This window comes from Bison bison, unplaced genomic scaffold, assembly GCF_000754665.1.
Source record: "Bison bison bison isolate TAMUID 2011002044 unplaced genomic scaffold, Bison_UMD1.0 scf7180017864203, whole genome shotgun sequence".
NCBI lineage: Eukaryota > Metazoa > Chordata > Mammalia > Artiodactyla > Bovidae > Bison > Bison bison.
In genome coordinates, this window is record NW_011494775.1 from 579346 (window position 1) to 603170 (window position 23825).

The 23825-nt window shown below is 42.3% G+C and overlaps 2 protein-coding genes across 2 annotated transcripts in view; both read left to right on the plus strand.

The window, feature by feature from the left end:
* Positions 1 to 13206, plus strand: part of ETF1 (eukaryotic translation termination factor 1) — a 29641-nt gene extending 16435 nt beyond the window's left edge. The window contains 9 exon segments of the mRNA XM_010844428.1: positions 4291 to 4466; positions 4846 to 4985; positions 7472 to 7610; positions 7895 to 8085; positions 8614 to 8743; positions 9283 to 9438; positions 9842 to 9906; positions 10571 to 10718; positions 10894 to 13206. Of these exon segments, the coding sequence (XP_010842730.1) occupies positions 4291 to 4466; positions 4846 to 4985; positions 7472 to 7610; positions 7895 to 8085; positions 8614 to 8743; positions 9283 to 9438; positions 9842 to 9906; positions 10571 to 10718; positions 10894 to 10976 (1228 nt within the window). The 3' untranslated portion in view covers positions 10977 to 13206.
* Positions 103 to 1190, plus strand: LOC104991815 (POU domain, class 5, transcription factor 1-like). The gene is given in 2 exon segments (XM_010844427.1): positions 103 to 371; positions 374 to 1190. Coding segments are annotated over 2 exon segments (867 nt in total). The 5' UTR covers positions 103 to 307; the 3' UTR covers positions 1177 to 1190.
* Positions 13207 to 23825: the final 10619 nt, after the last annotated feature.

Genomic DNA, 23825 nt, shown 5'->3' on the forward strand with positions numbered 1-23825 from the left:
GAATATGCTATCTAGGTTGGTCATAACTTTGCTTCCAAGGAGTAAGCGTCTTTTAATTTCATGGCTGCAATCAACATCTGCAGTGATTTTGGAGCCCAGAAAAATAAAGTCTGACACTGTTTCCCCATCTATTTCCCATGAAGTGATGGGACCAGATGCCATGATCTTCATTTTTAATAGTGGCCATCTTATTGGGTGTGAAGTGGGTTTGTGTTCTGATTAATGATTAGTGAATTGGTATATTTTGATAATTTTTTAAAATATTTTCTTAAAGTTAAGAAATATTTTGGGGGTGCCTTCCTTCCCCATGGTGGGACACCTCGCTTCTGATTTCGCCTTCTCGCCCCCGCCGGGCGGTGGAGGCGATGGGCCGATCCTCGGACCTGGATGAGCTTCCAAGGGCCTCCCGGTGGGTTGGGGATCGGGCCGGGGGTTGTGCCTGGCGCCGAGGTGTGGGGGCTTCCCCCGTGCCCCCCGCCCTATGACTTGTGTGGAGGGATGGCCTACTGTGCGCCGCAGGTTGGAGTGGGGCCGGTGCCCCCAGGCGGCCTGGAGACCCCTCAGCCCGAAGGCGAGGCGGGAGCCGGGGTGGAGAGCAACTCCGAGGGGGCCTCCCCGGACCCCTGCGCCGCACCCGCAGGCGCCGCGAAGCTGGACAAGGAGAAGCTGGAGCCGAACCCTGAGGAGTCCCAGGACATCAAAGCTCTTCAGAAAGACCTTGAACAATTTGCCAAGCTCCTAAAGCAGAAGAGGATCACACTAGGATATACCCAGGCTGATGTGGGGCTCACCCTGGGGGTTCTCTTTGGAAAGGTGTTCAGCCAAACGACTATCTGCCGTTTTGAGGCTTTGCAGCTCAGTTTCAAGAACATGTGTAAGCTGCGGCCCCTGCTGCAGAAGTGGGTGGAGGAAGCTGACAACAACGAGAATCTGCAGGAGATATGCAAGGCAGAGACGCTTGTGCAGGCCCGAAAGAGAAAGCGGACGAGTATCGAGAACTGAGTGAGAGGCAACCTGGAGAGCATGTTCCTGCAGTGCCCGAAGCCCACCCTGCAGCAAATTAGCCACATCGCCCAGCAGCTCGGGCTGGAGAAGGATGTGGTCCGAGTGTGGTTTTGCAACCGTGTACCATTTCACACCAGTCAGGATGGCTGCGATCCAAAAGTCTACAAATAATAAATGCTGGAGAGGGTGTGGAGAAAAGGGAACCCTCCTACACTGTTGGTGGGAATGCAAACTAGTACAGCCACTATGGAGAACAGTGTGGAGATTCCTTAAAAAACTGGAAATAGAACTGCCTTATGACCCAGCAATCCCACTGCTGGGCATACACACTGAGGAAACCAGAAGGGAAAGAGACACGTGTACCCCAATGTTCATCGCAGCACTGTTTATAATAGCCAGGACATGGAAGCAACCTAGATGTCCATCAGCAGATGAATGGATAAGAAAGCTGTGGTACATATACACAATGGAGTATTACTCAGCCATTAAAAAGAATACATTTGAATCAGTTCTAATGAGGTGGATGAAACTGGAGCCTATTATACAGAGTGAAGTAAGCCAGAAGGAAAAACATAAATACAGTATACTAACGCATATATATGGAATTTAGAAAGGATGGTAACAATAACCCGGTGTACGAGACAGCAAAAGAGACACTGATGTATAGAACAGTCTTATGGACTCTGTGGGAGAGGGAGAGGGTGGGAAGATTTGGGAGAATGGCATTGAAACATGTAAAATATCATGTAAGAAACGAGTTGCCAGTCCAGGTTCGATGCACAATACTGGATGCTTGGGGCTAGTGCACTGGGACGACCCAGAGGGATGGTATGGGGAGGGAGGAGGGAGGAGGGTTCAGGATGGGGAACACATGTATACCTGTGGCGGATTCCTTTTGATATTTGGCAAAACTAATACAATTATGTAAAGTTTAAAAATAAAATAAAATTAGAAAAAAAAAAGAAATATTTTAACTAGTAAAATATTTCTTAACTAGACTTAATAAGTCTTGAGAATGTCTAGGTTAAAAAGATAAGTAGTTGGCATCAATATTAAGGTTAGAGGGGTTGGTAGCTGTTCAAAAGGGAGCTCCCATGTGACAAAGCCTTGGGGATGTATCCTCCGTAAGTTAGGGTTTTGTCCTGGTTTTTAGTTGTAGAAACTTCAGTTTGCTTGGGTACCCAGAGGTAATCAGACTCTGCATTTCTCTCTCTAATCAAACTCAAAAGTGATTAATATATAAAATACACTTAGAGGTACATTTATTTAGAGAGAAAGGTGTATGTGTGACAGAGATTTCCTAACTGGGATATTTATGTGAATCCAAGACTTGTTTCTCATTATCAGGATACTTAGGGTGCTAAATTAGTGGTTCTTAAGTTTTCGTGGTGAGCCTGGAATTTTGAAGGAGGGGTCCAGGATATTAAACTGCTATTTCATTTAGACTTGTTGCACCATCCTGTTATTGCATCATCCTCTGAAGAACCACCAGATTCTAAGCCTCTGCCACGGACTCAAGGTTAAATTCCAGTCTTCTTGTCACACCTTTATCAAAGCTTCTCCTGCTTCATTCCTTGGTAAATGAGGCATTTCCCTAGTACCTCTTAAAGTGCCTTTTGTCTTTACATATAGCTAAAGCTAGTATTCATTCAAAGAATTAAACACCTGTCATATTTTTTTAATTGAAGTGTGAAAGTGAAGTTGTTCAGTAGCCTATCAGGCTCCTCCGTTCATGGGATTTTCCAGGCAAGAGTGCTGGAGTGGATTGCCATTTCCTTCTCCAGGGGATCTTCCCAACCCAGGAATCGAACCCGGGTCACCTGCATTTCAGGCAGATGCTTTACTGTCTAGCCACAAGGGATTGTAAATCAATATATATACATTCTGGAGAAAGAAATGGCAACCCACTCCAGTATTCTTGCCTGGGGAGTCCTATGGACGGAGGAGCCTGGTGGGCTGCTGTCTGTGGGGTCACACAGAGTCATACATGACTGAAGCAAGTTAGCAGCAGCGGCAGCAGCATATACATTCACTGATAGTTATATGTGTATATATACATTCTTTTTCATATTATTTTGCATTATGGTTTATTACTGGATGTTGAATATAGTTGCCTGTACTGTACAGTAGGACCTTGTTGTTTATCTGTTGATACTTTATATATAGTAGTATGTGTCTGTTAATCTCTGATTCCTAATTTATGCCTTCCCCCAACGCCTTTCTCCTTTGGTAACCCTAAGTTTTTTTCCTGTCTGTCTGTTTTGTAAATAAACTTATGTCATATTTTAGATTCCACATTAAGTGATGGGATATGTCTTTTCTCTTCCTCAAATGGGATTATTTCATTCTTTTTCATGGCTGTGCATGTGTGTGTATTTAGTTTTTTAAGCAGCCTTCATACTGTAACACAGTGGCTACACCAGTTTACCAACACCCTCCCACCTACAGTGTAGAAGGGTTCCCTTTTCTCCACAACCTCTCCAGCATTCGTTATTTGTAGACTTTTTGATGATGACCATCCTGGCTGATAGGAAATTTTTATGTGCATTTCTATGTGATAGGAAATTGTAATTTTTATGTGCATTTTTGTGATAATTAGCAGTGTTGAGCGTCCTTTGATGAAATGTCTTCTGCCCATTTTTTGATAGTGTTTGTTTTTTGTTCTTGAGTTGGTTGTATGAACTGTTTGTATGTTTTGGAAATTAACCACTGTTGGTCGCATCATTTGCAGGTATTTTCTCCCATTCAGTATGTTGTCTTTTTGTTTTGTTTATGGTTTCTTTGCTGTGTGAAAGTTTATAAATTTGATTAGGTCCCATTTGTTTATTGTTGCTTTTATTTCTGTTGCTTTGGAAGACAGACCTAAGAAAACATTGGTACGAGTTATCTGAAAAGGTTTTACGTGTGTTCTCTTCTAGGAGTTTTATGGTATCGTGTCTTAAAGTCTTTAAAGCATTTTGAGTTTACTTTTGGGTATGGTGTAAGGGTGTGTCTTCATTGATTTACATGCGCTGTCCAACTTTCCCAATACCACTTGCTGAAGAGACTGGCTTCTCTCCATTGTATAATCTTGCCTCTTTGATGAAGATTGATATACCTACCATATTCTGAACACTGTTCTAGCTCTGGGTCACTTTAATTACAGAGGTATAGCCCCTACCTTCATGGTCACTTTTAGAGTGATTTATTTTTCCTATATTAGGGGCATCTCACTTTTAACTCCATTTACTAATGGTAATTCTTTACTTATGTAGTACTTAAACCTCTAATGCTATTCTTCCACAGCAATGGCACAAGCATGATATCGTTGATCATTCCTCCCAAAGACCAGATTTCACGAGTGGCAAAAATGTTAGCAGATGAGTTTGGAACTGCGTCTAACATTAAGTCACGAGTAAACCGCCTTTCAGTCCTGGGAGCCATTACATCTGTACAACAAAGACTCAAACTTTATAACAAAGGTAATCTGGAGCTTGATCATTTACCTCCTCTACTTTGTCTTGGTTGTATTTTCCACTTTGATTCTGTTGTGATGCTTTTGGTCACAAGTGCTTTCTTTCCCCAGCCATAAGCTGTGTTCCTTTGGTGTTTTTTTTTTTTCCCCTAAGTTATTTTTTGAAAGTTAAGTAGTATGTACTATACTTAAAATAATAAATCCTTTTGAAAACATCTCAAGTTTCAAAATTAGGAAGAGAAATCTGCCTGAGAAATTTACAGATATTTGTACTTCATGAAAATTATGATTTAAAGGGGCAGGAACAATGGGCTGTGGGAACATTTCCTATTAATTGAGGAAAATTAGGTGTGTATATAAGTGGGGAAATTGTTTGTTCTTTGCAGTACCTCCAAATGGCCTGGTTGTTTACTGTGGTACAATTGTAACAGAAGAAGGAAAGGAAAAGAAAGTCAACATTGACTTTGAACCTTTCAAACCAATTAATACGTCATTGTATTTGTGTGACAACAAATTCCATACAGAGGTAAGAAGTTAAAACAGAATGTTTTTGTTACCCTAAAAGAAATCCACCATAGCTATTAGCAGTCACTCCCAGGCCTTCCTCTGTCCCTACCGCCATACCCCAAGATCTCTCAGCTATAGGCCACCCTTAATCTGTTTTTCTGTGCATTTTGTGGCTTGTTTCTTTTACTTAGCGTGTTTTCAAGGTTCATCCATTTTGTGGTATGTATTATGCTTCATTCCTTTTTTATTACCAAATACTATTTTCCACATTATATCTATTCATGGATATGCCATATTTCACTTATTAACATCATTTGGTAAAACTGTCATTTCCACTGTTTGGCTGTTATGAATAATACTGCTTTGAACATATGTGTACAAGGTTTTGTATGTCCATACGTTTTCACTGGGGGGGCAGGTATACAAGCTAGAAGTGGAATTTCTGAGTCATACAGTAATTAATGTTTAACCAGTTCAACAATTGACAGGCTGTTTTCCAAATAACTGTTCCATTTTATAAGGCTGGCTCTTTAAAAAAAAAAATTACATTATTATGACAATGAATGACGTGAATATTCAGCATATTTGAGGAAAGTGCTAAGCTGGGTTTGAAGAACTAATCAGAAGCAAAGAAATAAATGACTGCCTGAACTCTAGGTCTCCTTATGTATCCATGATACTTGACTATATTTCTTGCATTCTTAGTTTCAGCTCACAAATTATAAAAATCTTGAGTAGTCAGGACCATAAGAGCTTTTTTCCCCATCCATTAAAAAAAAAAAACTTTTGAGTGACAGAAGTGTCATAATATGATGAACATTAAGGGTAGAAAGGAAACCTCATTAGAGTGACCTAAATCAGTCAACAGTAGAACAATCAGGAATTCACAGCTGGCTTCTAGTTCAGTCTCTTGCCTTTCATCGACATAGGGGAAAACCTCTATAGTGGAATTAGAACTGACATTTGTCAACGCAGTTTACAATGGATGATTCTGCTAACTTGACGGGAAGTTCAGTTCCAGTCGGATCTTGAGCGATTGCATAGATGGTGGAGACTGATTTTTCTCTTGGCTGTCACAGCCTCCTTATGGCAAAAGTTTCATTAGGGAGGCAGTTTGCCACCCTCTTCCAATTAACTGTATCTGCTTTGATAAAGGCAGATTTTGAGTCTTCTTGATTTAAATAGTACATGATATTCATGTTATCTAGTTTTACCTTACTTACTTAAGTTAGCTTCATTGGTTTTTCTAAACCTTAACACTTTTTCCAAGATAGCATTTCGTCTTAACTAGCTTTGTTTGTTTGGGCTCTAACTATTACAAACTACCTACACATGTGGCATACTGAACAACACAACTGAAGTTGTGTTTAATCAGGATATTTATATATTCTTATTATGAAGGATAAGTCTGTTCCCTGCTGAGCAGGCTTGCTGAAAACCTAAATTAATCAAGTTATTACAGAGGTAATTGGGATAAGGCAAAACATTTTTTAAACAAGTTATTTATTTAAATTCTGGCCCCACTCTGTGGCATGTGGGATCTTAGTTCCCTGACCAGGAATCAAACGTGTACCCCCCTGTATTGGAAGACAGAGTCTTAAGGCAAATTTTTTAACATGGGCAATATTCATGTCTTAATGCTAATTATCAAGTATGCTTTGGTTAAAGGGTGATTCTTAGTGATTAATCTGCTTTCCAGTCCATGAAGAGCTGTTTTCTTCCTCAGTTAAATGGTATGGGTAATAATTTCTTAGCTCTATAGAGGCTGCCACCTAGTAATTAGTCATCTACCATGTCTATAGACGCCAACTCTTGCCCATCTATATGGGTCCCAGATCTATTTAAAGATCTGCTCTTTCAGGAGGCAGAAATACAATGATATAATACTAACCCAGAAGAATTTTCTCTCATAAAAATTCAGAATTATTATCTATAGTACCTTTAAAATTGAATTTTAGATATTGATGTCATTAATGTTACTCAAGACATAATTAAATGAAACATTTCAAAACTAGATCTTTTTATAGACGGTTTCTGGGTTTTGTCCTCAGTGAGTACTCCTAGAATTGATTTACAAAAGATTGTTATTAGCCATAGTAAATACTGCTTATTAATGCTGGGATTATTAATGGTAACAGCAAGTCAACTTTTGGAGGTTAGACTTTGAATATTATGTTCTCTAGACCACCATCAGTCTAAAAACAACCTAGGAAGAATTTGATCCCTATAAATCTGTATTAGTTTTGGGTTCCTGTGCCTAGGTCAGCTTTGTAAAAAGGCTTCCCATTGATATTGTTGGTTTTCTCCTGCATCAGGTTCAGATTTGTCTATGTGAATTACATATTTATAGCTGAAGCCTTTAAATTACTCCGTGAAATGGTTTTCCTGTAGTACTCCATACTGTTCTGAGTGAGTGGAAAGGGCTTGTATATGTCCTTTTGGAATTTTGTCTTAATTTTGCAAAGCTTTGAGATTTATGGTGTGGTACCTGTGTTTGCTTTTCAGGCTCTTACAGCACTACTTTCAGATGATAGCAAGTTTGGCTTCATTGTAATAGATGGTAGTGGTGCACTTTTTGGCACACTCCAAGGAAATACAAGAGAAGTCCTGCACAAATTCACTGTGGATCTCCCAAAGAAACATGGTAATCCAGGAAGAGAACATGAACACTTTTCCTTTGTGTCCAGCATTAAGGAAGCAAATTGTGTAATAGGGGAAAGTAATCTCAGGTGATGGGAGAAGCATTGTTACTTGTGACTCTTTTGACTACAGAATTAGTGTTCACTCACTAAAAGCGATTTTATTCTGAAAGGAATAGTGATTTTCACCTTTCCTTGGGAAATAGCACGGTTATATAATTACTTTTTAATTAGCAGGGTGTCATGTACTTAATAAATGCCTTTTTCTCTCATCACTTTTTTGTCAAAGGTAGAGGAGGTCAGTCAGCCTTGCGTTTTGCCCGTTTAAGAATGGAAAAGCGACATAACTATGTTCGAAAAGTAGCTGAGACTGCTGTGCAGCTGTTTATTTCTGGGGACAAGGTGAATGTGGCTGGTCTTGTTTTAGCTGGATCAGCAGACTTTAAAACTGAACTAAGTCAATCTGATATGTTTGATCAGGTAAGTGAGAAGTAGATGCTCCATTATGTAAGTTTCTAGGTGGGAGTAGTTGAGTTCTGTGAGTGCTGGGATGTGCACATCTCTTTCTTTTACAGTAATAAATTCCATGTTAAAAACCTCAGTCTGTGTTGGCAAAATTTTATGTGTATTATTTGTAATATTAGATATTCCCCCATGTCTGGACTTACTTTCTTTTGAAATCAGCCATTTGGGGATGGAATCTTTCTTGGCGCTGTGTTGGCCCCTGGTTTTAGTAGGTTGCCATAATTGGCTTTAAATTGAAGTTTGATTCCAAAGAAACTAGGAGCTGGTTTTATAAGTCTAATAGGATGTGCAATACAGTTGGCTGGGGAGGTGATCTTCATGAGACCTGTTCATGAATAAATTGGGCACCTTTCCCCATATTCTTCCTCCTGAGGTTTCACTGGTTAGTTTTGCATGCCATTAAGAGGTAATGGGTCTTGGTAAGGGTGTTTTGAAGTACTAATGATGTGCTTTTTTCTTTTTTTTAATTTTGTTGTGTGTCAGAGGTTGCAATCAAAAGTTTTAAAATTAGTTGATATATCTTATGGTGGTGAAAATGGATTCAATCAAGCTATTGAATTATCTACTGAGGTCCTCTCCAACGTGAAGTTCATTCAAGAGAAGAAATTAATAGGTATCAGTGAAATACAATTTCTTTACTGTGAAAAGTTTTTGTATGTGTGTATGTACAAAACAAGACACTGAGAAGGGTAAAAGAGGAAGGTTTAGCATTTTTATTAAAATCCTCCTCAATGGAATCATTATTTTAAATCATCCTTTAGTTATCATGTCTAATATTAACAAATGTTTGTTTTTCTTCCTGTTTTTTACCCTTTGGCAGTAGGAACCAAACTTCAGTCAAATTTCCCATATTATCCTTTGTTTTAGAGTGATAAATAATTCAAAAGCTCAAATTAAAGATTAATAGGGCCATTGTTTGGCTGTGTTTCCAATTTGATACACACACATTTCCAAATGATTATGTACTTGGCTTAACTGGTACCTCTTGAGACTCAATTTCTGGAGCCTCGACTAGTGGTGTGATTTTTCACCAACATTTGGCAGTTATTTTTAAGTTGACTTTTTCTCTTTCTCTGATTTTTGAGTAAGCAGGTGTATATGTACAAAAAGAAACATTAATATACATTCTTATTGACCTGTCCCTAACCACAGGGCGATACTTTGATGAAATAAGCCAGGACACGGGCAAGTACTGTTTTGGAGTTGAAGATACACTAAAGGCTTTAGAAATGGGAGCTGTAGAGATTCTAATAGTCTATGAAAATCTGGATATCATGAGATATGTTCTTCATTGCCAAGGCACAGAAGGTATGATAATTAGTAAATAAGGTTTCCATTTGTTACTGACCTGTGTATTCAAGAAGCCTGGGGTGGAGATTGGATAAGGTGGCTGATTTCAGGAGCAATCAAAAGGCAGATGTATATCTTGTTCCCCACTTCCAGCCTGTACCCTATTGAACTGATAGATGTCTGCCTAAGATTTTTGAGGACAAGGGCTGTATCTTAAATGTCTTTGATGTTTCCTTATGATAGGACCAGTATACCTGGTAGACAGTCATTCACTGCATACTGACTAATGTGCTTATGAAAAGAAGGTTGGTAGAATCAGTTCAGGAGTCCTTTCATCTAACCTAATTTTCACCTCATGGAACTTAAACCTGTTAGTATCTGAAAAGCAGGTTAACACTTTTTTTTCCCCCCAATACTGCAGAGGAGAAAATTCTCTATCTAACTCCAGAACAAGAGAAGGATAAGTCTCATTTTACAGACAAAGAGGTATGTGACTGTTTATGCTTTGATGATACATGCAAGGAAACATAAATCTGTATGTTAGAGCACTGGCAGCATAGAGTAGCATCAGCCTTGGGAAACCAGACCTCTACTGGTCAGCAGTGGGAGTACCAGGAGGTGGTCCACTCCCGTATGCCACATAATAGTCTGATTCCAAGGAAGGAGGGTAGGTGATGGTTACCCTGGTTCTTTTTTTTTTTTTTAAGTATAAAAAGGTTTACTTGCTCAACACAGGTCCCTTTTAATTGTTAGCATCTTCAAATTCTGAGTTGGACAACTTTGGTTTTTACAAGGCTCCTCCAAAAAAGCAGTTGTGTCTTATCTCTTAGCTGTTGAGTGAATATTGTCTAGAGATACTTTTTAACAGCCTGACTTCTCAAGACAATGGGAGGAACCATAAATTGAAAAACTGCCAAGTGTGTGTTAACATTTCATTACTGATGCTAGAGCCAGGGGAGGAATGTTGTTTGAAGTAATCAGAATTTCTGTGCTGTTGGTGTTTATGTCGCCAGAACCCATAATTTGCTTACAGTTTAATACACCATAGATCTGAGAGGAAGAGGGAAATGTTGGCAGGCAGGGTAGCAAGTATCCATGTCTTGATATATCCTAATCCTACTGTTTCTGTATCTCATGGCTGCCCCTGCAGACAGGACAAGAACATGAGCTGATTGAGAGCATGCCCCTTCTGGAGTGGTTTGCCAACAACTATAAAAAATTTGGAGCTACGTTGGAAATTGTCACAGATAAGTCACAAGAAGGATCCCAGTTTGTCAAAGGATTTGGTGGAATTGGAGGTGAGTAGCAAATCAGAAAACTAAAAGGCAGGGTCTCAGCCACAACCTTTCCTGTGTATCCCAAAAATATCATTACTTCCAGAGAGGTGTGCTGTAATTCTGCAAGGGGACTGCTCTCCACCCTCCGGTCCTGTCAGCCACAGCTATTTACTGGTTTGTTCGTTTGTTCCCATAGGTATCTTGCGGTACCGAGTAGATTTCCAGGGAATGGAATACCAAGGAGGAGATGATGAATTTTTTGACCTTGATGACTACTAGGTAGTCGACATGGGTCCGGCAAAACGTGCCTCACCCTCCAGCATCCAACCCAAGGAGCATACCCGTGGTGGAATCCAAACAGATCCCTGCCTTACAATTGGAACATTTCCGGAACTTAATCCATGAGCATTGGATATTGAAAAGAAAACCGAAACAAAACCAGACCCAACCCTACACTTTGGTTTGTCATGGTGTCAGCGCAGCAGCCTACAACTAGTTCCTAAATGCCACTTTGGACTAATTTAAAAAAGAATCCCAGTTTTTACTTTTACTCGATGGTGAAATTGGTTGCTCTTGTATTTTATGGGGAAAAAAAAAAGATTTTTTTAACCTTCATACATAGAAGCAAAAATACTTTAACTGCTGTAAACCTTCAAAAGTTAATAGAAATGAGATATACTGGTTTGTTTCTTATTTTGATTGGAGAAAAATTAAATTGCTGCATTTCGCAGTGACCCATTTACATGGCATTCTCAGCTTAGACTGCGTAAGAAGAAATATATGTGGTGAAATGTTGGAACCATTTCTCTCGGTCTCTGTTTAATGTTGAAAGGGTGAGCTAATAGGCAATTTCAACTTCACTCCCTCACATTACCCGTCCCCTCCAGGCTGTCAGTTTCAAGGATGCAGATTGCATTGCAAAGATAAACTGACACATGAAGCATTTGGGCCACTGCTCTGTTTCCTTCCATCTGTTTTGCAGGCGCATTTGCGCCCAGGGTTTGGGAGCCCTTACCATCAACTGCTTTGACAAAGGTTCACATAATCTTGCATACTAGAAACCAGTTTGGGATGGATATGATGGGACTTCTATGCTATTGCTGGAATTGGGAGAAATAAAACATGCAATTTTAAGTGGAAGCAAAGATATTTAAATATTTTATTTTGCTTGGGTCTGTCCTTGCAAAAGGGAGGTGGTCGTGTTTTCCTTGTGTTGGATGGCATGAGATTATGTGAATGTTTTGATTTTTAAAAAATGAACTGCAAGGTTTTTCACAGGAACGACAGACGAGACATGTATGACTGTGCATGTAATTGTAAACCCCTGACCTCCTGGTGGGGTTGGAGCATCTGTTTCAAATATGGGACTTACAAGCACCTCTCATAGGAGAAATTATGGGAGGAGGGTGGGAAGGGCAGGGGTGGGAAGGGATGGGGACACAGCTTCTGGCACCAAGGACTTAACCATGTTGGACCCAAAAGTGGGCCTGAAAACCTGAAGCTTAGGCTTCACAGCTGGGTTGTAAATCAGACTTGACCCCAGCAAACATGCAAGGTCACGGACAGGGTGCCTGAGGTGGTGACAGTGAACAAAGTGTATAGGACGTGCCCAGTGGTAGCAGTGGAAAAAAGGATACCAAATGGACTTTGAAGGACCAAAGGTTTTAAAAGTCGATTGGTATCACCCCACACTGCTAGGGTAGTGGGGTGCCTTTGATTTTCAAATTGGGTACTTTTAACACTTTAGTGCCTGACTGCTGTTCTTCACTGACTTGACTCAGTCACTCGTAGCTTTATTGGTCTGAACCAGCTCCTTGTTCCCAGGTTGCAGACCTGCCTATCGTTCCAGTAATCCTGTTTCACTTGAATGAAGGGAGTATGTCTTAAATGTAAAGCTTCTGGTTCTCAACACTGTACTCTGAGGTCCAAATGACTGTCTGTCAATGTATAACCTGATGTCTCAACCCCCAGTAAGAAGAGTCAGTTCTTTGGTATTCACCAATGTGGGAGGCTTCACCAGAACAGGCTTTTTCTTTGGGCTCTGCTGTTTGTTTGCAGAACACCCAAGAGTGAGCAAACATGCTCTCTTCATAGCAGTACCTTAGGGTTTTGCCATTGTAAATGGGTCTAATGTGATATATGACAAGATCAGAGAAATTGGATGTAAATTTACATTTTTGAATATGCTTGTTGTTTCACATGATACATTTAGGGTATGCAGCTCCTTTTGTAGTTTTTATTTTTACTATTTAAGTTTGGAAATGATGCCAAATTTTTGTATTTCTTTAATCAATGTGTTCTCTTCAGTGATATATATTGCATTATATATTGATGTGTGTATCAATATATACTGATATGTATTACACTTACACAATACAAACACATAAGAGGGGGTGAAAACCGTAGCATTTGCATTCTCTATAGCCTCTACAGAGAGATCCTAAACAGCAAACTCTTGGTGTTGTGATGTACAGAAATGGAGAAGAGTATTAAACCATATTTAAGAATATACTTCGTGTGCTTGAGATTTTTTAGGACTGTTCTAAGAAAGGTCTGAGCCGTGGAGACAGTGTGAATGAGCTCTCCAAAGCATGTGCAATTTCCTCAGTTACTTTTCAGCCATAGACTTAGTTGTTTAATGCTACATTTGCCTATGGAAGTGTATATGCAAAAGGCCGTGATCCCACTGTTAACGCCAGAGGAAAGAGGTTCCAGTTGTTGGGCCAAACTAATTTGTACCTTACTCTCTTCCCTATGCAAGCCAAAGGGAAACTTGCCCTTTAAAAAGAAAAAAACATTGTTAACATTCTATGGAGGTAGGTGGCACTTTTAAAACAGGCCGAAAGAAGTTAAGTAGCAGCTCTTCAGTGGCAAAGCCAAATTTTATGCCAGGCTTAATTCCAAAATTGATTCTCTTTCCACATGTGGTTGCCTTTGAGTCAATAGCAGATCCAGATGGAAAGGTGGAAACTAAGCCTCCCCTGTTCTGATCTTGCATACTTGGTACCTGTGGAAGAGCAGTAACCTCATTCAAGGCCAAGTCAGAGGCTGGCTCAATGGAACAGGGCTTCTAGGATGTGTTAAAACAGAAGAGGATTCTTGTTTCATTTCTTTTCCCAAAAGTGGAGCTCCTATTTACTAGTTTAGGAAGCCTAGTTGAAGTAACAAGGTGGTACATGATTTTCTTTGTCCAGGTTTAAGAAGTATTAACAAAACTGACCAGTAAGGGAACCTCTTTTGTCACTTTGCTTTTTCAGCATAATTTTGTCTAGTTTCTCATCTGATTTAGATGACAGCCTTGATGAAACCCAGTCACCCTATGGGAAGAGGCAGACATGCCCATGCATGGCAGAGGTAGTTTTTTCTACCCCTAGTTGCTGTTTGAAGTCAAAAGTTGGAAGGCAGCACAGTAGTGCCGGTTATGTGGGTTGTTGTGCTCGCCTGTCTGGGCCTGCAGCACTTGCCATCTTTTGTTCCCTGGCTCTAGTTCTCATGCCATGGTGCTCCCAGACAGACATAGTGTATTCAGGGCTGAATGCCAAGATGGAATGTAAGCTTCATGCCACCTTCTCTCTCGTTGCCAATTTGAGTGTGTGCCTGCTGGGACACCTACCTGCCAAGTCCACCCTGATGGGACTGTGCCTCCCAGGGACACAGGAACTGACCGACCAGGAGGTGTGGAAGTAATGAGTGCCAAAGTTACTGAGGATAACTGGCACTAGAAGTGTATGTGGAAAACAGTATATCTCCAGGGTACTCTTTGACAGTCAACTCCAAACATGTCTGAGAACTCTGTTTTGGGTATAGTCAAATTGCTTGGTAAGCTCACCCTGGGGCTTAGTGAAGAGCCCAGGACAAAGAATCAGCTTTTTAGGCAAACATCTCTGGTTTTGTCTCTGCCATTCGTTGAACTTATGACTTTATGTAAGTCCCTTCCTCTCTCTCAGTTCCATATCAGTGTAAGGATGAATCTGAATCTCAAAGATTCCTTTCCAACTGTAAAGCTATCAGGATATAATAGTGAGCAGGAGATCTGACATCTGATGAATAGAGATCCTGCCTAGAGACATTTGGCCATGTCTCTGAGCAGCAGTTTCCCTACCTGTAACAGTGCCTGCTCCCTATAGACTGTGGTAAGGATTAAATGCAGTAAGGCACGTGAAATACACAGTGGCACTTAGCAAGAACTCAGCTGGGAGACAATCACACCTGCACCAACTTTGGTCTTGTCTCAGTGGCCTGGGTGAATGTGCACTGGAAACCACAAGGTGGTGCTAGAGTTAAGGATACTGGTTGCGGAAGAACGTTGCTTCGGGTGGGGAGATTTCTGACAAGCATTAACAGATTCCTGGGACAGCTTGTCTAATTAAGATTTGGCTACATGGAGAAGGCAAACTACCAAAGTAAGCAGGGATGAGTGAACAGGGAGGAGAACCCGGGCGTTGAGTGGCCCATCTGAAAAGCAACTACAATCTCTAACATTTGTTGGACAGTTGCCATGTACCAGGCAAGATGCTATGTCACGTGCATTCTCTCATTTAATCCTTAGAAAAACAATGTGCCTCATTCTGTTGTATATCTGCCCATTTGGTTCCAAAGCCAATGCAAATACAGGTCATTCTTCGTTCAAGAAGAGAGAACAGGTGTTACTACTGCTAAGACCAGTCAACTCACCTCACCAACCTCTGCTTTCAGAGACAACCAACAACTTGGATTGCATCTGGAAGACATTCATCTAGCAGTTATGTCTTTCCCTCAGAACATGTATGTTTTGACAGCTCAGTCACAGCCACAGTTGAGAATGGATAAAAGAAGCTCCCCTGAACTCTTAGAGGATCCCTGTAATTGATCCAGCATCTTCAAAGAAGAATGTATACACATAATGGAATTTCTCAGACACTAGGGCATCTGCCCCTGCTCTTAAAAAAATATGCTGTCAGAGGGCAATTAATGAAATTGGAATGTGGACTATGGATAAAATATTGTATCAGTGTTTCTGATCTCCTGAACTTGATAACTATATGTGGTTATGTAAGAGAATACCCCTTCTCATAGGAAATATACACTGATGTAGCAAGAGGTTCAAAATAAGACATTCATTAAGGAAATTTTTGAAATTTCAGAAATATGGAAGAAAAACCTAAAAGCATCATTTAACTAACATTTTAAGGTCATCATGAACAGCCATTATAGAAACAGTGTAATATAATGAATGTTTAGGTTCCAATTGATTCACAAAGTATCTAGAACACAACTTTAGTTTGACCATTCAAGTTTGGTTTTTACTCAGAATTTGGGTTTGACTCAAAGGTCAATATAGGAGACATAGGTTCGATCCCTGGGTGGGGAAGATCCCCTGAAGGAGGGCATGGCAACCAACTCCAGTACTCCGGCTTCTAGAGAATCCCATGGACAGAGGAGCCTGGCAGGCTGCAATCCATAGGGCCGCACAGAGTCAGACATAACTGAAACGACTAAGCAGTAGAGAATGCATTAGAAGAGTTAATTCTGCTGCAGGGTGTACAGCTGAGGAGAAATCCCCAGCCAGAAGGTCTGGGGGTGCTGAACCTAAGAACTGGGCCCAGATTGGAAGGAAGAGAGCAGAGGCAGTGCCAGGAGAGGAGCTTCTGTCAGTCAAACACTTCAGAGATGAAATCAGCTTTGGAGTTGGATCAGTGCTGGGTGAGATGAGACAGTATGAAGAACAAGGCTTTTTGGGGGACCCTTGACTCCTGCTTCACTGAGCGACCCTGGGGATGAGGGGAAGAAGGCAATGCTGCTACCTTAAAGCCTAAAACCCATTCACAGAAAGGACAAGAGTGACATCAGACTCTAGTCCTTTGTCCACAGCCACACCCCTTCACCACTTAAAGAATCATAATTGCAGCACTTATAGGGGGCTTGGACTTTACCATCCCAAACTCCTAATTAAAGAGATAAGCAAGCTGAAGCCCAGAGAGCAGCCTACTGACCTGTCAAGCTCATGCAGGAAATGAGGAGAGCCAACATGAGCAGCTGTTACAGCTCCAAATTCAGTGCTCTTACCAAACGTGGGATCTTGTTATTTTTCATCTAGGCCCCTTCTCCTCGTTAGAGATAAGACAAGGGAGGATCAGAGAATAAGGGAGTGGCACGAAGCCAAAGACAGAGCTGAGAAGGGAAAGGTGGCCAGCATCCAGGTGGAGTTATGAAAGTTGTTTTGAAGTCACTTCCCTGTGAGTCAGGGTTGGCTTGAGTGTATAGATTAACTTGCTTCTCCAGCCTCCAGGGTTCCATGTTAGCACCATCTAGGTTTCCCTTACAGTCAGACTTCTGGCTTGTCCACTTTGGTGAGAAACCCTGCCTGGGCTCAGCCCCTTCTGCTTGATTCTTCATCCTCACCCAAAGGAAACCTAGGGGGCAAACCCATTTTCAAGGAAACCTGAGTGAGTGAGTGAGTGAGTGAAAGTCAAAGTGTCCAACTCTTTGCGACACCACGCACTATACAGCCCATGGAATTCTCCAGGCCAGAATACTGGAGTGGGTAGCCTTTCCCTTCTCCAGGGAATCTTCTCAACCCAGGGATCGAACCCAAGTTTCCTGCATTGCAAGTAAATTCTTTACCAGCTGAGCCTGGAAACCCAGAAAAGGAAGGTGGAAACTTCAGAGAGACTCTCCAAGCAGGAATGGCAAGGATCTTTTGAGGTAAACCCAAGATGTAGGAATATTCTGCTCCACGGAGAAAGGGAGGTGGGAGCCAGCCTTGAGAACAAGGAGAAATCAGGGCTTGATGCTAGAAGGCCTGCCCCAAGTTAAACATCTGTCCAGACCTGAGCACATTCCCAGGCTAGGCTCCCTGGGGACTGGGATGAACCTACCCCCTCACAGAGCAATCCCCACTGGAGGGCCAGCAAAGGAGCACTCTATTTTTAAAAGGACAGGATGTCACCTGAGGAAGAGGAGTTGCACTTCAGTCCTCAAGGCTAGAGGCCCTCCCTCACACCTCTGTCAAACTTGGATTCTACAGACAGATGACATGGAATGGGCTCTTTCCTTCCTGAGGAACTAAGCAAAGGTCCTCAGAAACTCAGTCTTCTCACAGACATTGCTCAATGCCACTTCTATTCCTTACATTGTGCTTGGGTTAACTCTGGTCTCATTCTTCCATTCAGCTAGTATTTACAAACATTTCCTATGTTCTAGGACCTATGCAAGATTCTGGGGCACAGTGGTGAGAAACAGTCACTGTCCCTGCCCTCCAGCAGGAGACAGCAAGAATTATAATAAAAGTGAAGAGTCTTAGAGGATAAAAGGAGGGCACCTCCACTTCATCTAGGGGTGGCCAAGCTGCCTGGTGAGCCAGGGTTGGCCTGGAGAGGTGAGAGGCAAGTTTTGAAAGGCAGATGTGTTGGTCCTGACTTGACCCAAAGGCCAGGAAACTACTCAGATTTTAAAATACTTTTCTAAACCTGCTATCATTTTTGTTGTTTATTAACAGCTTTATTGAGGTATAACTTACAAACTGTAAAATCAACCCACTGCATGTATAGTTCGGTGATTTTTTAAAAATAAATTCATACAGTTATGCAAACATTACATAATCTAGCGTCCACCTCTCTAAAAGGTCTTTCATGTCCCTCTGTGGTCAACCTTTGCTCACTCCCAACCCTAGGCAACCAATGATCTGCTTTCTGTCTCAATAGTTTTGCCTTTCCTAGAAATTTCATGTTACTGGAATAGTGCAATATGCAGTCTTTTACATCAGGTTTCTTTCACTTAGCTTTTTTCATTTAGATGGATTTTTTTTACATACATCCATGTAGATGCATGCATGTTCATTTCTTTTTATTGTTGAGTAGTGCCTGGAAAATCCCATGGACGGAGGAGCCTGGAGGGCTGCAGTCCATGGGGTCACTGAGGGTCGGACACGACTGAGTGACTTCACTTTCACTTTTCACTTTCATGCATCGGAAAAGGAAATGGCAACCCACTCCAGTGTTCTTGCCTGGAGAATCCCAGGGACGGGGGAGCCTGGTGGGCTGCCATCTATGGGGTCACACAGAGTTGGACACGACTGAAATGACTTAGCAGACTTAGCAGAGTGTGATATAATAAGCAATATACATTTGGTCTTTGTCTCCTATTCTTTCCAAAGACTTTCTCTAAAACCCTTGGAATCTCTTGAGTGATGAATGTCTTTGGTACACTAATGAGATACCCAGATAGTTTCAAGATGTGGGCTGCTTGCCAAATAAAAAAAACAAAAATAGGATTACAGGGCTGGAACATTCAGCCCTACTCCAAGAGGGGAAAGGGGCTTGAGATCAAATTACCAATTTCCAATGATTTACTCAATAATGTCTACATAATGATGCTTCTATAAAAACCCCTAAATTATGCAGTTCGAGAGCTTCCAGTGTGCTGAGCACACCAAAGTATTGGGAGGGATCCTTGAAATTCTATATGAATTTGAAGATGAACTTTTCCGTATCTGCAAACAGTGACATTGGAATTTTGATAGAAATTGCAATGAATCTTCAAATTGCTTTGGGTAGCATTACCATCTTGAACATATCAAGTCTTCTAATCCATAAACACAAGATGTATTTCCATTTATTTAGGTCTTCTTTGATTTCTTTCAACTGTGTTTTGCAGTTTTCTGTGTATAAATCTTTTACATCCTTGGTTAAACTTGCTCCCAGGTACTTTAGTATTTTGGATGCTACTGTAAATGGAACAGTTTTCTTAATTTCCTTTTTGGATTGTTCATTGCCGGTATCATTCTGGTTTTGATTTACAAGCCATTCATGTATTTTTTCTGGTGAAATGTAATCTTTCATTCTTAATCTGCCACTTTATATTTCCATGAGTAGAGAGAGAGGGAGTGTCTTTGTCTCTCAGATACTTTCTTCCTTCTTCTGTTTCTCTTACTCTCAAAAAGTGCTTCACAGGTGGAAGGAAAACACTGTGCACCAGGTTAGCAACAGACATTGGAGCCGCATCTAGGTCCCACTCTGCTACTTCCTAGCTGCCTGACTTTGAGCATGTTGTTTCACTTCTCTTTCAATTTCTTAAAGGTTTAAATAGGATGCTTTGTTAAATAAACTAAGCTATTTCATTTGTCACATAAAATATTAATAACTACAGCCTACTACAGCCAAGCATTGTGCTAAACCCTACAAGGCAGTCTTAAGTAAAAGAGACACAGCCATTGAGCTTCCAATGCCTTATCCCAGTGAATGTGAAACCCCAAATGCAATTATCACCCGAGGGAGGGCCACAGGTGTGTGTCTGTCACAGGGTATTTTGACCTGGCTGTCAACTTTTCTGAAGACACTGATGCTTTAATTGAGCACAGGAGATATTAGCTAGGCAAAGAAGAGGAAGAACATCCCAGGCAGTGAGAATATGTTGGCGGTGGCAAAGAGTACAGTTAAGGAGGTAGGTGGACAGAGGTGTGGATGAAGCTCAAAGAATGAAAGGGCAATGTAGTGGAGGAAGCAAGAAGGGAGGCCAGAACAGGCAGTCCGGGCTGAGCCTCAAGAGCCTTGCTGAGACCTTGAAATTTTACCGAGGAATAGGAGAGGCTGCTGAGGTGTTTTAAGTAGAAGGGTAACAAATGCAGATCTGCTTCTCAAAAAGATCCTCTAGGCACACTGCAGTTTGAGAAAAGAGTGTGAGGCTGAGTCTTGAAGTACTGGGACATTTTTTTTTTAATAGGATTTTTTTTTTTTTTTGGCTATGCTGGGCCTTCATTCCTGTGCTGGGGCTTTTTCTAGCTGCAGCAAGCAGGGGTGCTATTCTTCGTTGTGGTGGCCAGGCTTTCCAGTGTGGTGGCTTTTCTTGTTGCAGAGCACAAGCTCTGGGCTTGAGGGCTTGGCAGTTCTGGTGCATGGACCCAGTTGCCCCACACCATGTGGGATCCTCTGATGTCCCCTGCATTGGCAGGCAGATTCTTAACCACTGGACCACCAGGGAAGTTCTTGTACTGGAACATTTAATATCCAAATAGAACATTATACATCAAGACATGTAAGCAATGAAAGAAAAGTCTTCAAGAAGAGATAATCAGGGACTTTCCTGGTGGTTCAGGGGTTAAGAATCCGCCTTCCAATGCAGGGGCCTCAGACCTGATCCCTGGTTGGGAACTAAGATCCCACATGCCATGGGGCAACTAAACCCACATGCTGCAAATAAAGAGCCTACATGCTCTGGGCTATAGAGAAGCCTGTGCGCCACAACTAATATACACAATGCAGTCAAATTAAAAAAAAAAAAAAAAACACACAGATGGTCACTTACAAGTCAATGCTGGTGAGAACTACTAAAGGAAAATGAAGACTGAAAAAAAATCTACTGGACTCAAGAGTCAGGGGGTCCCTGGTAACAGCTAAAGAGCCCCCAGACACTGATGCTCAGACCTCGGAGTCTGTCTAGCCTCTCTATGGCCCCACAGTCACTGCCTCAGGACTTACACTCTGGCAGATCAGAGCAAGTCTTTCTCATTAAGATTCTTAGGATTCCCTGGCAGCTCTTCTGGCTGGCTGCACCAGCTCTATCATGGGACCAGGCCAGTTTGCCCATGTCTGCCTACATATCTCATCTAACCCACCTCACCCATTTGGTGAGGGGGAGCCAGAGGTTTCTACTGGGTGCCAGCAAACAGGCAGTCTCATGCCAGTTAAGCACTACTCCAAAGTCACACACCAGTTCCTAACACAGCTCTACCACTTATCAAGATCTCGGTGAAAGATATGCAAATGGCTGAAACTCTTTTCCAATTTGTAAAACACTGTGACAATGAAGCATGTATCAAATACTCCACCTAGAGAATTAGCTATCATAGGTTCACATTCATTCATTCAACAACTGTTTATTGTATAGGTAACAGCGATATAATAGACAACAAGGTAGACATCATCTATGTTAACAAGGAGTATCCAATCTAGTGACCCAGTCAAACAAAGATTTGATGCTTGACAGGAAAAGCACAGGGCACTGGCAGAGAATTGGGTGGGTGGAGGAACAAAAGTCACACCCCTAGTACTGTTGCAGGGAGTTGGCTTTTCTTTGGGCAAGATCACTCATTTATAGCATAAATACAGGGTTGGTGCCATTGGTAAGATAAGGTTTGGTTCCTGTCCCAAAAGAGAATTAGGAGGTAAGCACAGGAAAATAATATGGTTAAGAAGAAAAGTGCAAAGAAATCTCAGGAAACTGTCATATTGGGTGTCACACTGGCTTTTTATGCACAAATTCTCAGCTTATTTGGAACTCAGGTTCCATTAAATATCCGCACCATAGAGAGGCCTAAAAGCTAGGACCCAGGGCCATTGGAGTTATCAGTCTCTCTCAAGACAGGGAGCAACACAGAAACCCTACTGCTCCATAGGGTTTTTCCAGGCTCAAATCCCTGTCAACCCAGAAGTGAACACAAGGCCTCCCCAGAAGAGGCCTGGGGTTCCTGCAAATTCTGTAGCTGGAGAGGAAGCTGCCAGAGCTCCCCAGCCTCTCTCAGGCCTTCCTCCTCTGCTAGGCTCAGCTATAAATAGCTTGCTGGTTTCCAGCTGGGGATCTCCCAGCCCTGAAAGGAGTAAGCACCGCCTTCTCACCTTGTCCTGCCCTCAGCCTGGAGCAGAAGGGGGTGGTAGCTGGCAGCCGGAAGGAAACGCTGCTGCTGCTGCTGCTGCTGCTGCTAAGTCGCTCAAGTGGAAGGAGATGAGGGGAGGGCAAAAATGAGCACCACAGAGAAGCTGGCCACTGGACTACATTACCCACAATCCTAGATCATAGCTGGAAAGAAGAGGTTGCTCTGGGCCTGCAGCCTTAGGTGGGAACAAGGCCAGAGGCAACCTAGTGCCTGCGTGTGCAGCCCAGGCCCAGTTTTTTCCAAAAATGTAAACCCAGAAACCTTCAGTCATGGACCTTAGAGATCATCTCCTCTCCATATACTCAATTCACAGGCACTCAGCTGATCTGAGGCCAGGGAGACAAACAAAATTCCGTTTATTTTCACCTTATTCACTGTGTGTGTGTGTGTGTGTCTATAACCAAAGACTGGAAGTCTATGAGTGGTTTTATTCTGGATGAAGTCCAGAGGCTTCTTAGTGCTAAAAGCCCCCTCCCGAGCATTTACTCGACTCATTACTCCCAAGCTCTCAGCTTTTCTTTCCCTGCCTCACCTGAGGAGGAGCAAATGCTCACAGGCTGGTCCATGTTGCATTGCATTTCTGGAAGCGCTGGGGGGTGGGCGCTCAGGAACTGCTGTCTCTGCTGAGATCTAGTCCCTCTCCACCTTTGCTCATCTCTCAGCAGGCAGATCAGGGTAATCACGTGGCTGAGGCAAGTTTAAGTCCCTGGAGGCGCTGTACGAGAGCCGGGAGGGGTTGCCGTTTCCTGTAGTGGATAAACCAAAGGTGTCAGGCTGAGCAAGGGAGGCCATTCTGGATGGTAGAAGCACCCAGTGGGCACTGCTCCAGACCTCAGTGCCATGGCAGGTGTACACCTGCCCCAGCTCTGGCTCCCCCCACTCCAACCTTCCATGTTTCCACAAAGAGCCGAACTATTCATGTTGGATTCTGGGGCTCATGAAGGTCCAGACTGACAGGGAGCATAGCGGTGAAGATATTTGGGACTAGACCTGAAGTCGGGGGCCCCTGTCCAAAGTGGAAAGATACTAAGGCTAGCCTGACAACAGGGTCTTTCCCTCCTTCCCCTCGCTCAGATATGATAACAACTCTCACATCCTGAGCCCGGCACCAGGGATGTAAAGATGGGAGTCACAGTCTCAGTAAATAAATGATGTGTTAAGTACACAAGAAGCCTATGGGTGGGGGGTTGGAAGGACTTCCAGACGGCCAGAGATCTGAAACAAGTAAGGGTGACGCACAGTTCCACCAGAATGGTGTAGAAAGGATATTCCAGGCAGAAGGGACAGCTTGATAATGGCAGAAGGAGCGAGAAACGGAAAGCAGAGAAATACTGAAGACCGACTAAAATGCGCGCGCGCTGGCGTGCAGCAAGCGAGGCCAGGCCCTCACACCACGCTAAGGTGTGGGCTTTAGGCCTCGGGTCGGTAGACGCCGGAGGAGCTCCAGCAAAGTCAGCGGCGCTCAGAGAATCAGGGAGTAAAGTGGGACAAAATATGAA